The sequence below is a fragment of the Nycticebus coucang genome, chromosome 9 (assembly GCF_027406575.1).
Source record: "Nycticebus coucang isolate mNycCou1 chromosome 9, mNycCou1.pri, whole genome shotgun sequence".
In the NCBI taxonomy this organism is placed as follows: Eukaryota; Metazoa; Chordata; class Mammalia; order Primates; family Lorisidae; genus Nycticebus; species Nycticebus coucang.
In genome coordinates this window covers 129,013,809-129,027,766 of record NC_069788.1, presented here as the reverse complement: position 1 = coordinate 129,027,766, position 13,958 = coordinate 129,013,809, and the positions used below count along the sequence as shown (strand labels likewise).

The 13,958-nt window shown below is 44.2% G+C and overlaps 1 protein-coding gene across 2 annotated transcripts in view; it reads left to right on the top strand.

Annotated features, from left to right (window-relative positions):
• The window catches only part of RTN1 (reticulon 1), a 285,610-nt gene extending 272,138 nt beyond the window's left edge, over positions 1-13,472 (top strand). For both annotated transcript variants that reach the window (XM_053601606.1, XM_053601607.1), the window contains 6 exons: positions 776-983; positions 3,032-3,170; positions 4,556-4,625; positions 5,671-5,717; positions 5,802-5,860; positions 12,683-13,472. In XM_053601606.1, the coding sequence (XP_053457581.1) occupies positions 776-983; positions 3,032-3,170; positions 4,556-4,625; positions 5,671-5,717; positions 5,802-5,860; positions 12,683-12,725 (566 nt within the window). In that variant the 3' untranslated portion in view covers positions 12,726-13,472. The remainder of the gene's footprint in view (positions 1-775; positions 984-3,031; positions 3,171-4,555; positions 4,626-5,670; positions 5,718-5,801; positions 5,861-12,682) is intronic.
• Positions 13,473-13,958: the final 486 nt, after the last annotated feature.

Sequence of the window (13,958 nt, the reverse complement as noted above, 5' to 3'; positions counted from 1 at the left end):
AGTGCCCTCAGGGTCATTTGCAGGTCATGACCTTCGGAAGATTCCTCTTGTTCCCCTGAAAAGGATTATATTTGCTTGTTTGTAAGCTGAAAGAGAGGGAAAACTGAATGGTGACAGATGGGGTGGAGATTTTAAAGCTTGTATTTCAGGATGTTAAATTGCACCATATAAGCAAACAGATCACACTGTACAAAATGGTTTACTAAAATGCCAGTGGTGGGTTTCATGACTCAGCCACCAGCCCCTGGGCTCTGCTCTCATTTTGGAGTTAGGCTGGATCTCTGTCCGGGTGGGTCTCCCAGGTCTTCCTTTGTGCCTCCGGAGATGCCCCTCTCTGACACCTCTGTTCTCACTGTTACTGCACACACCCCCGCCCCCAGCAGCGGGAGCATCATACAACTTCCCTACACACCTGCAGGCCGCCACTGAGACATAAAGTTGTCGGCAGGGCGTGAGGACGCATGCTTAGTGCCATCCAAGAGGGAACAAAGACTTTGTAGTTTCAAGACTTTTTTTCAAAGTCACAGAATTCATGCCACTCTGTAGCTGGTGTCACCCACAGAGATGTGGTCTCTGGAGACTCGACAGTGCTCTCTGTGAATGTGAACTGTCCTGAAGGACAGAAAAGCTCCTTCCAAGCCGCAGTGGAGTGACAGGATGTGCCCTCTGCTCAGCGCACGCCTGCTCTCTGGCGTGAGGACTCCCAGTGCCAGGTGAGATGGGGCAGCTCGTTCGTGGGCGCCGGCCTTCAGCGGTGCTTTGTCCCTCCCCACAGCTATCGACCTGCTGTACTGGCGGGACATCAAGCAGACGGGCATCGTGTTCGGGAGCTTCCTGCTGCTGCTCTTCTCACTGACACAGTTCAGCGTGGTGAGCGTTGTGGCCTACCTGGCCCTGGCTGCGCTCTCAGCCACCATCAGTTTCCGCATCTACAAGTCTGTTCTACAAGCAGTGCAGAAAACCGACGAGGGCCATCCTTTCAAGTGAGTGCCCCCGCCAGCCCCGCATGTTCCTGGCTCTTCCCCGGCCTCTGTTTCAGCCCCAGCGCCTTGTCCTGTCTCTCTGAGACCACAGTCTCCCCCAACACCCTGCCTTTGAGTATCTAACATGTTCAGTGAATGTCTGAACAAATTCAGTAATCCTTACTCTAACATTTACTGTTTTACTGAGTTTTTATAATTTAATTACTACCAATGGCAATCACAATCTTGTATAGGTAAATAAACATTTTATAATTTAAGGTGTGTTTCAACACTCCTTACCAAATGCTCTCAACTTTATGAGTAAGGCGGGACATGAAACTTAGTCCCCATTGACAGATGAGAAAACTGAGGTTCCCAGAAGTAATGGTATGCCCAAGGTCATGGACCAGTAAACATCACAGAGCCAGGACTAGGGTGCTGGGATTTTTATTCCCATGCTTCCACTGGAAGTTTAACACCAAAGGGCCAGCCTTCTGGAGGGGTACAGGGTTCATTCATGAATAGTCTTATCAATGTACATTACAGAGGAGGAAATGTGAAAATAAAAGGGCAATTTACTAACTAAGAGGACATACGAAATGTGGCAGAGGGAGGTATTAGCACTGCCAGCTGCTATAGCAAAATAGCATAGACTGTGTGGCTTTTAAACAACAGAAACTTAATCCCCACAGTTCTAGAGGTTGAGACGTCCCAGGTCAAGTGCCAGCCTGGGCAGGTCCTGGTGAGGGTCTTCTGGGGTGCAGACCGCCGGCTTCCTGCTGCGGGAAGGAATGCAGAGGCTCCTGCAGCTCTCTCGTATGGGGGCATCAGTCCCATTCACGGAGGTTCTGCCCTCAAAAGCCCCACTTTCAAATCATCATCTTGAGGATCAGGATTTCAACATGTAACTTCCAGGGACACAAACGTTGAGTCCTTTTCACTCCCTAAGACTCCAGTCAAGTGAACGGTGCTCTACTCTCTCACCCCGATTCCCAGAACTAAGTAAGCACTTCACAGACCGAGGGGCTCCTCTAGGTAGATAACAGGTGTTGTCTGATAGCAGAGGAGTGGGAGGAAAGGGGGGACTGAGGAGGAAGGGCTGTCTGGGGGCGCATGGCCAAGTAGAAGGGAGTGTAAGCTGGGTCGATACTTACATATGTATTTGTATTTTATAAATATATAAAATACAAATACATATGTAAGTATGTTTAAAGTATGACCAGTAAACATAAGTATTTGTTTACTGGTCCATGACCTTGGGCATACCATTACTTCTGGGAACCTCAGTTTTCTTATGCAAATATATTGTGTTTTATATAATTTACCTGTCCAAACATTAAATTTAACCATTTTAATACATGAAAACATCATTGCTAAGTGATGGATTTTGATGTGGTGCAGCTCACTTGCATTTTCAATATTCTGTGCATAAACCTGAAAGTAAATTTCAGAATTTAAACATTAATTTTTAGAGTTGTGCTAAGAAAACATCATTTTTAAAGTTGTGCTAAGAAAACATGTTCTAAGAAAACAATTTTAGAGTTGTGCTAAGAAAACATCATTGCTAAGTGAGGATTTTGATGTGGTGCAGCTCACTTGCATTTTCAATATTCTGTGCATAAACCTGAAAGTAAATTTCAGAATTTAAACATTAATTTTTAGAGTTGTGCTAAGAAACAATAATTGGCAACTGGCATTTTTAAATATCTCAACCATTTAAAAAAGACAGTCTATCTCCAGGCAGTCATGTATAGGGACTTCAGCAAACGAGCTGATTTCTGCATTGATTTTTCTCTGGTCCCAGTTGATGTCTCTAAATTATCAGCTCATCGTATAAGCTGTGTCTTTGGTAGACAGCAGACCTCACTAAGAAGCATCATTCCCACATTCCCCAGTGCACTGGGGAAGCAGGAATGTGTGTGCAGTTGTGTGGCCCACGGGCCAGCAGAATCCCCAGAGATGGCCCGGGCATTGTTGTCAAAGAGAAAGGATGCTTAGCTGTCACCGGGGTGAGTGGTCTATCTCCTGACCACTCTGATGGACTCTGTGTGGGGATGGTTTGTTGGCAGGGCCTACCTGGAGCTGGAGATCACCCTGTCCCAGGACCAGGTCCAGCGGTACACGGACTGCCTGCAGCTCTATGTGAACAGCGCTCTCAAAGAGCTGCGGAGGCTCTTCCTGGTCCAGGACCTCGTGGACTCTTTAAAAGTACGGTGCTGCTCACTTTACAGCCTTGAGTTTTGTTTTCCCTGAGGGTGTTGTAATGTTATAAACCACCTCATTGTGGAGAATAAAAGCAAATGCCAATTATATTCTAGAGAATGCCTCTGGCTGTGTAGTGCCATGGAGCTCCTCCAGTCTAATCCCTTTATTCTACAGAAGCTGCAGCTGTGGCTCAGAGAAGTTAAATCACTTGTCCAAGGTTGCCCAGTGAGTCACTGGCAGCGGATCAAACCCAACTCACAGAGCTTCTGGTTCTCTAGACTTCTACAACATGCCAGATTTTCTCTCGTTAACCATTTTCAGTTCCTCAGCCAGTTTCCTAAAATCAGTTTTAAAATAAAAATCGAGTGTAGGGAATGTGAAAAACATCCATGCTTCTTCACGGGAAGGAGCTCTGGGTGCTGCCTCGTGAGACCTCCTGGTGTCCTTGCCATCTGAAGGGCCGTGGTGTGCCCAGCTCTGGACACCTAGTTCTAGTCCTGGCACTGTCACCGAATTCTCTGGGTGTCTTTGGACAGACAAGCTGCTTTGACCTCTCTGTAACTTACATGTCAGATACTGAATCCTAATTCAGGAGGCCATAAACAGAGTGGGGGGTGGGGTCTGGGCCAGGTTCTTGTGAGTTCTATGACCTCCCAGAGCAGCCCCTGGCATGGATCTTACTCAGGAGGCTCTCTGGTAAGGACAGAGGAAGGGCTGGAGGGAAAGTGAGAGGCGGGGTCTTGCCCATCAGAATGCTTTGCTGGAATGATGACTTGCCGTGTGATGGCTTAAGGGAGTTACCAGGGAGAGTATGGCTTCCTTAGTGCTTTGAAAGTAGTGTTTGTATTTGGAATGTAAAAATTGTGGGTTAAAACATAGGTGGGCAAACCTCATCTGTGAAGGGCCAGATAGTAAACATTTTAAGCTTTGGGAGCCACGAGATCTGCTACACCTGCCCCAATTTGCCATTGGAGCACACAGCAGCTAAAGACAACCCAGCAACTAGGCGTGATGCGACAGTCCAGTTACCAGTGAGCACTGGACACTGGATTCCAGACCTTCTTACATATCACAAAATGTTATTCTTATTTTGATTTTATTTGACCATTTAAAAATGTAAAAACTATTCCTAACTTGTGGGCGTTTGCTGACCCCTGGCTTACAAGGATTATTTCCAATCTTACAGCAGAATGCTCCAGAGGGTTCTAAGGAAACTAAAATCTGGATCCTCCTTCAGTGATTTTGTGAGGGGCTTTATTTTCATTTCATTTCCTATTGACATCATGATGGATTCTGCCTCAATTTTAATCTAACAAAAGGTCAAGGAGGTGAGGGTCTTAGCTGCGAGGACCAGTGTCACGGGCACTGACAGTCCTTTCCTCCTCCAGTTCGCAGTCCTCATGTGGCTCCTGACCTACGTTGGCGCTCTCTTCAATGGCCTGACCCTGCTGCTCATGGGTAAGGACACAGGGAAGGGCTCGTCCTCCTCTCACGCGCGGCTCCCCAGACGCTCAGCTTTCAGTTTGTGTTGATAGAGTCCTGGGAATAAGCACCGGGGTCCCTGAGCAGATCATTTCCTTTACCTCCCAGCTCAGTTAAAGACTATAATACACATTAGTCACTAATAACGAATTATTAAGTCTGATTTTTGTTCCTTCAACCACACTCTGTGTGTGTGTGTGTGTCTGTGGCTATGTATGGCTATGTGTGTGTGTCTGTGTCTGTGTGTGTGGCTATGTGTGTGTGTGGGAGGCTGTGTGCGTGTGTGACTCTGCGTGTATGTGTGTGGCCATGTGTATGTGTGGCTGTGGCTGTGCGTGTGTGGCTGTGGCTATGTGTGTGTGGCTGTGTGTGTTTGTGTGTGTGTGACTGTGTGGGAGGCTGTGTGTGTGGCTTTGTGTGTGTGACTGTGTAGCTGTGTGTGTGTGTGGCTGTGGCTGTGTGGGAGGCTGGGTGTATGTGGCTGTGTGTGTGTGGCTGTGTGGGAGGCTGTGTGTGTGTGTGACTCTGTGTGTGTGTGGCTGTGGCTGTGTGTGTGTATGGCTGTGTGACTGTGGCTGTGTGGGAGGCTCTGTGTATGTATGTGTGTGTGTGTGTGTGTGGCTGTGGCTGTGTATGTATGTGTGTGTGCGTGTGTGGCTGTGGCTGTATGTGACTGTGTGTGTGTGACTGGGAGGCTATGTGGGGGGGTGTGTGTGTGGCTGTGGCTGTGTGTGTGTGGCTGTGTGACTGTGGCTGTGTGGGAGACTGTGTGTGTGTGGCTTCTAACATATCTGCAGTGGCAGCTATGGACAGAGATTTATTTTCATCTTGGGAGGGCAAGATTCTGGGAATAAGGACATAATTGTAAAGGGCTAAGCATCCTTTTGTTTTCCATATGAACTGCCCTGTCATCTTTTACCTAGAATGCTGGTTATTCTAAATAATGCTATAATGGCATATAAATGTACTTACTCTTCTTGGTAACTCAGAATCTTAACCCTGTATGTCTTTCTCATCCCAGCTGTGGTTTCGATGTTCACTCTACCCGCAGTGTACGTCAAGCACCAGGTAACTTCTGTGTGATGACAACGTTCATGTTAACTTTTGACCTCACGACCTTTGGGTGTGCTCATCATTTCTTTCTCTTTGTAGGCACAGATTGACCAATATCTTGGACTTGTGAGGACTCACATGAATGCTGTTGTGGCAAAGTAAGTTCCACAGTGCAATTCATAAACAGGAGAGAGTCTGTCCAAAGTAGGCATTTGAGTGGACTAGGTAAAAGATTAAATTGATTTATCATCACTCACTTATTTGAGTCAAATATTCATTCCCTTCTCAATTACATTATTTTAGAAAATAAGGGCTTGGCACCTATAGCTCAAGTGACTAAAGCGCCAGCCACATGTGCCAGAAGTGGCAGGTTCGAATCCAGCTCAGGCCTGCCAAACAACAATGCCAACTACAACCAAAAAAAAAAAAAAAGTATCCAGGCCTTGTGGTGGGCACCTGTAGTCCCAGCTACTTGGGAGGCTGAGGCAAGAGAATCATTCAAGCCCAGGAATTGGAGGTTGCTGTGAGCTGTGATCCCACAGCACTCTACCCAGGTGGACTGCTTGAGGCTCTGTCACCAAAAAAAAAAAAAAGAAAGAAAGAAAGAAAAGAAAAAGAAAATAAGTATAAATTTTAAAACTCTCAATTAAAAAAAAACCCAGTAGCTTATTTCATATTTCATAATGAATGAGTTTTAATGAATGAATGACATTGAGCTCTATCCAAGGACCAGTCCATGTCCAAAAATAAGATGGAAGAAAGAAGGAATCCTGGTTCATGAAAGTAAAACTAACAGTTCTCATGGAAAAAAACACAATTAAGTTAACATTTTCAATCTTTTAAATAATAAATAGCACTAACTTTTAAAACATTGAAAATATTTTCAATTACCTATATATTTTAAATTATACCATTTTAACCCAACAAGTGTGTGTAATGTTGAATTAACACCATCGTTTTTTAAACTTTAGTCTTAAGCAGACTCCACTTTATGGGTTACTTTCTACATTAGGAGATAAATGACTTCAGTTTTTACATATCCCTAGCTAACAGGGTCATTAGTTTTCCCTAATTCTGATGTTAATATTTTGGGGTATGTCATCACCAACAATAATAGTTTTCATAATTTCACTATTATTCAAGATTTTGTTTTAATCAAAAGCTGACCTAATCTTCAGCTACAAACACACGTCACCAAAGGACTAGACTTGTCTGCAAAACCTCCACCCCTGTACGCTGATAATTATTGGCCGGACCAAAATAATGGTCAGATTTAGATGGTCAAGAAGGCATTTTAGACAGTCAAAGATATATAATAACAAAATAATTTAAAAGGGCAACCAATTTAGATTAGTGTTCCCTTGATACAAGATCATGTATCGTCGGCTTCAGTTCTGTCCTGAAATTTATACATGTTTTCACTGTGTCCTGTCTACCCTCTTTTCTTTTTTTTTTTTTTTTTGTAGAGACAGAGTCTCACTTTATGGCCCTCGGTAGAGTGCCGTGGCCTAACACAGCTCACAGCAACCTCCAACTCCTGGGCTTAAGCGATTCTCTTGCCTCAGCCTCCCGAGTAGCTGGAACTACAGGCGCCCGCCACAACGCCCGGCTATTTTTTGGTTGCAGTTTGGCCGGGGCTGGGTTTGAACCCGCCACCCTCGGTATATGGGGCCGGCGCCTTACCGACTGAGCCACAGGCGCCGCCCTACCCTCTTTTCTTAATGTCATTAGAAACTCATAGAATCCTGTGTTGAATTTGGATCTGTAACAGATGTACCCCACATTACAAAATGCCTGAAATCCTCAGTTTGTACCCAAGTATAACCAATACCTAATGATATTAACAAATGAAGGATACAATAGTCATTATTTTGTATTAAGAAATGGTACCACAGCATGGGATAAGACTTGGTAGAACCCAAACCTGGAGACCCCATTTAAAAATACTGATTCCAAGACTCCACGCAGACCTGCAGAATTAGAATTTCTAGGGTTGGCGACCTGACATTTATGGGGTTTGTTTGTTTGTTTGTTTGTTTGTTTTTTGCAGTTTTTGGCTGGGGCTGGGTTTGAACCCACCACCTCCAGTATATAGGGCCAGTGCCCTATTCCTTTGAGCCACAGACGCTGCCCTGGAATTTATGTTTTAATGAGCTCCCCAGGTGACTTTTTAGCAGCTGTGGTGTTCACATACCACAGCAAAGAACACCAGAATAGGCGTTTGGAAACTGGAAAACAGACATTCTAGACCTAAGTTGTTCAATACTTAGTGTGGGGATCTTGACAAATCACACCTATTAAGTTGCTTATTTTGTTTGTTTGTTTGGTTGGTTGGTTGGGTTCAAGAAGAAGAGTGTACCTGCCACGTTCTGGATACTCAAACGGCAGGCACAGAGAGGATAAAGATGAATGAAATGACCCTGGCTCTAGAAGAGCTCTCAGCCTATTGGTGCACACAGAGCTGTAAAGAAATAACAATAAGATGGTATAATAGCTACAGTAGAGTTGTCCAACATATCAGGGAGACGAGAAAACAGTTACTCCTTCCTGCAAGAGAAAAATGAATAAACCATTAAAATAAGGGGCATTTGACCTGGTCCTTGGAACATGAGTAAACATTCATCAGGTAGCTGAGAAGGAGAAGGACAGCACAAGAGGGGAAGATAATGTCAGCAGAGACAGACTCATGAACATGTAAGTCAAGTTCAGGAAGCAGTGAGTCAGCCAGTGTGTCTAAAGCCTAAATGAGTGGAAAGATCACCTAGAAAGAACGTAGAGAGAGAGACTGGGTAGGGGGTGAATGCTCTGACCCAATAGCAAATGGCTAGCCCTTGATGTTTTCAAGCAGCAGATTGATGTCATCAGAATCTTGTTTTGTGGAGATCACTATGACAGTCTGCAGAGAGAACTGGATAGATGTCACCATCAGCTAGGAGGTTGTCATAATTCAAACAAAGCGATGAGGACGCAGGCCGGTTAAAATGGAGGGGACAGGGAGATGCAGAGAATGTAACAAACATACCATGTAGTTGTTACATTTCCACTGGAGGTCAAGGCAGTGAAAATGAATAGAAAGGAACCATGTTAACTATGAGAACTAACTTGGTCTCTATAACTGAGCTTTACACAGAGCTGGCTGTGAGCTTCTCGGTAGCTAGGACAAAAAGAGAATGTCAGAAAATAGGAAGCCGCAGTTCTTCAAAAGAACGTATTTTGCCCGGCACTACATTTTGAAGGAAATTGGTGGCGGCATCTTGTCTCTAACGCCTCTTCAACCTCTGAAATTCTGATTCCATGTTAGAAAAGAACTTACATCATTTTAGTGGAACGGTTGAGAATACGATCTTTGAAATCCGATTGACTGATTTGAGTCCGTTTGTGGCATTTTTAGCTATATGAGCTCATCATTAATGTCCTTTGTCTCTATGAGCTTATTTCCTTAACAATAAATTGGGAACGTTAATACCTTATCTCATAGGGTTGTTGGTGATTAAATGACATACCATCAGTAAAGTATTCTTACTTGGACATAGGGAGCACTCAGTAAATATTAGACACCACCATCATCATCATCATCATCCAGTTACTTCTGGGAGGTCCGTACAGGGGATAGAGGGGACACTCAGTAAATATTAGACACCACCACCATCATCATCATCATCCGGTTACTTCTGGGAGGTCTGTACAGGGGATAGAGGGGACACTCAGTAAATATTAGACACCACCACCATCATCATCATCATCCGGTTACTTCTGGGAGGTCCATACAGGGGATAGAGGGGACACTCAGTAAATATTAGACACCACCACCATCATCATCATCATCCGGTTACTTCTGGGAGGTCCATACAGGGGATAGAGGGGACGCTCAGTAAACATTAGACACCACCACCATCATCATCATCATCCGGTTACTTCTGGGAGGTCTGTACAGGGGATAGAGGGGACACTCAGTAAATATTAGACACCACCACCATCATCATCATCATCCGGTTACTTCTGGGAGGTCCGTACAGGGGATAGAGGGGACACTCAGTAAACATTAGACACCACCATCATCATCATCATCATCCGGTTACTTCTGGGAGGTCCATACAGGGGATAGAGGGGACACTCAGTAAATATTAGACACCACCATCATCATCATCATCTGGTTACTTCTGGGAGGTCCGTACAGGGGATAGAGGGGACACTCCCAGACTGGGCCAGGATACCCTGGTACCACGTTCTCATTTCCCCACAATGACCCTGTCCAGGGCAGTTAACCTTTGTTTCCCAGCTCTAAAATGGGAGCTAAGAATCCCTCCTAAGATTTCTTAGAGTTTCATAATGAGGAAAAAAGGCTTCACATTAGAAAAGGCAAAATAGACTTTGTAGAAGGAGCAACAGTTTTAAATGAGACCATAATAAGAAATCTGCTTTAAGTGAATACAGCTCCCTGTGTCCAGGTGAGTTATGTTCTAGATGATAAAATAGGCTGTGATTTTACCTACAAGCTCCCTTCTGACCTTGGATAAATCTCAGAAAATGAAGTATCTCCCCAAAACTGAAGTTGGACAGGAACTGTCCTGATTTTCAAATGAGAAGAAAGAATAGATTCGAGAAATTATTGTTTGATGAACGCCTAATTTCACCTAGCATGAATTAGCTAAACTCGTAGGTACTCAGATAGGTGTCTGTACACCCAGCCGAGGGATCACTGGACTGCTCTAGCTGGTGAGTGTTCTTATTTCAGTGGGGTTCTCAACAAGTCTTCCTAGCATCCTTGTGGAGAAAAATGGAGATGTATGGTCCAGACAACAGCACAGTGGGTTGAAATAGTAGACCCTAAGGATGTTCATTAATACTTGGGTGTGGGACAAGGTTTGATAATGTGACACATTACTGCCGTTCATCCTGTTATTTGTAACCCCGTTAGTTCTCATAACTATATGAAGACAAACCAAACAGACTTGACAAGAGTTCTAGGTGACAGCTTGGAGAGCAAAAGCCAATTCAGAAGATGCAAGCTGAAGATTCAGAATGAATCGAGGAATCTTGAGTAAGCTAGACTGCTGAATTAAAATCAGTAAAATGAAATTAACAGGGAAAGTCCTGTATTGTGATAGGTTTTCTAAAGCTGGCTTTACAAGTACAGGGAAGGCTGAATTTCCCTGACATCTGTTGCAGTATTTAAGCAGAAGTGCGTTGACCACTGCTGCACAGGTCTTCTCGTGGTTCCCCTCCTCTCTCCGTGCACCTCTCATCTGGTCCTGTGGTCTCAAAGGTATCTCTATGGCAAGGGCTCTGACCTTGGGTCTCCAGCCCAGACCCTCTCTGCTGAGCAGTAGGTCTGTCCCCTGCTTCTCTGATATTTTCTCTCAGATGTCCCTAGACCAGCGGTTCTCAACCTGTGGTCACAACCCACAGGAACTGTATTAAAAGGTCGCAGCATTAGGAAGGTTGAGAACCACTGCTCTAGACATTTCGGATTTACATGGCAAAACACCTTGCAGTTCCCCCAGCACCTGTTTTTCCTTCAGTCATTACTGTCCTGGGCAATAGCATTAACTGCCTAATCAGACCCCACAGCAAAGAACTGAAGAATCATCCTTGATTGTGCTCCTCTGCTCCTTGCCCTCACATCAAATCCGTTGTCAAGGGGTGGTCAGCCCCATCCCCAGACTGGATCCCCATCCTGTCTGCCTCTCTCTGTTTCCATGGGCCATTTGCCACCTGGCACTGGGCTGCGGAGTTTTCCTTCCCTCCATTCGTTGCTCCCACTGCCGTTTTTTTCACACAGCCACCATGTGTTCTTCTTAAAACGTGAATCAGATCATATCACCTAAAATCCATCCGCAGCCTCCCACCACACAGAACGTTACTACACTCCTTACAAGTCCCAGCGCCACCTGACCTGTGCCCACCTCTCAGACCTCCCCCCACCACACAGCACAGCAGCCTCTAATCTTCTTGCGGAGCTTGTCCGCATTTTAGGCCTGTGCACTTTGCCGCCTCCTGCCCGAGCACTTCACATCCAGGTCTGTGCCTGCCAGTCCCTTCTTGTCCTCTGGGGATCAGTTTCTCACATCAGTAGATTTAAAGTAGGCACTGCCTTCATACCACCTTGCTTTGTTTTGTTTTATGGCACTTATCAGCATCTGAACTTACCTTATTGTTTATTCCTGTCTTCTCAGTGCTTAAAGAATGAAAACTCTGGGAAAGCAGCCGCTTTTTTCCTTTTGTTGATCCCTGAATTCTAGCACATGAAATGGGGCCTGGCACAGATGAAGGTCTCAGTTGAAATCTGCAGGATGAGCACATAAAGCTTGGAAATTCCAAACACAATCCTTCCAGTATTAACTTATCTTAAAATTATTCTGCCATGCTGTGGGAATCACAGAATTTTAGGGGCCTCGGAAATACTTAGTCTACATCCACATTTTAAGGGTGAGTCTGTAGGACCAGAAAAGTTCATTATCTGGGCTTCTGTCCCACAGCTGATTAGCAGCACAGCTGGGGCGAGAAACCAAGATTCTGAACTCCAGTTTCGGGTAGTGTGGCTGTGTCTGGGGCGAACACAGGCTCCTTTGCTGGCACCGTCTCTGGTTATGTTGATGTCCCTGGCATAGTTGGTAGTGACGCCAAGAATGGAAAGTCCCAGATTGGGTGGTAAACAATCACCCTAACTACATCAGAGCTTCTGCAGTCCTAAAATGTCAACATGTTCAGCTACCTAAAAAATAGCAATTTAAAGAATGTGGCTTTCTTCTAGTTTTCTTTTTTTTTGTTTTATTTTTTTTAGTTATCCAATTTTCACGTCCCTGTTATTACATTATATAGAAGAATGTTTATAGAGACACATACGTAAAACCTATAATATCTCCTAGAATATTAAGCTGTGTGATCACTTAGCTAATTAAAACAACACGTAGTGAATACATGAAATTGTTGCATTAATAACACTTGTGAATTACTACCTTTTGATATTGTCTTTTTAGGATTCAGGCTAAAATCCCAGGAGCTAAAAGGCACGCTGAGTAGACGGATGTCCCACCAGGGGCTGGAAACAAACAGGAATGTCTTGAGTGGTAACAGCTCTTCTTACTTGTTACTGCAAACTGATTGTCCCCCCCGCCCCCATCATAATCTTAGAGACAAACTTTCAAACAGCTGTTTTTAGGCTGTTCCTGTACTCTTAGGATATTTGAGTTACTTGTGTCAAGCACTAAAGTATAGAGAAAAGTGTATTAAATGTGGTTTTTAATTTTGTGTCACTACAAAAAGTGCATGATGATGAGAGCCCACGTTCCCTTTCCTTCCCCAGTGTCCTCCCCTCTGCGATGCTTCTGTAGCTTCTAACGCTCCCCGTGGCTAGGCCTTTCCTGCCGAGTGCACCGATGCAATAGTGGAAATTGCTTATATGTCCTTGGGTTGCTGGTTGGATTAATCTTTAATAACAATATGTAGAATTGTAGACTGACGTTTTAGCATTTTTCCGACACACACAACGTAAAAATAAAAACAGTCGACCGTACTTAGGGTAATCGGTTTTGTATAACTTAAAATAATTAAATAAACAAATAAACCCCAAATAGACATGCAGTACTTTTGTTGTATGGGAATGGTGGGCTGATTTACATGTGTGGTAACTAAAAAGTACCAGCATGTTAACTTTTATTACAATTTGTATTACTTTCTCTGTAGTTCCTAATGGACTCAATTACGGACTCTGGATATTTGCACTTATGTACTTGATACTGAATGCATAAATAAACGTCACTAAATGTAGAAAGCTTCTCCTCTCTTCTCATGCCTGGTCTTACTGGGACATAGGAGAGCACTATGAGACAAAGACGCTTGACATTCTAGGCAAGCTGCGACCAAGGGCCCACCTTGTTCCTCTCTACACAACTACAGGGTCAAACTACAACATGGCTTATGGCTTCTTGGGGTGATTAATAGAAAATTGAGGAGTAATAACTGGAAAGCACTCTTCATATTATACTCTGGGTGGATGCAGTCATTTTAAGTAGCTTTTTTAAAAACTCGAAAGTGACATAAATCCTTACATACACTTTTTATAGCAATATGCAACACAACACTGGCATAAGACAATTGTCATAGCTTTCGCTCATTATTTATTGACCGCCGACTGTGTGCCAAGCCCTAAGAACAGGGCTCTAAATAGAGAAATGGCAGCTCCTGCCCTCCCCATGCTAAGTCTTCTGACCTAATCTGTTTGTTTTCAGATTAATATGAAGGTACCAATAACTA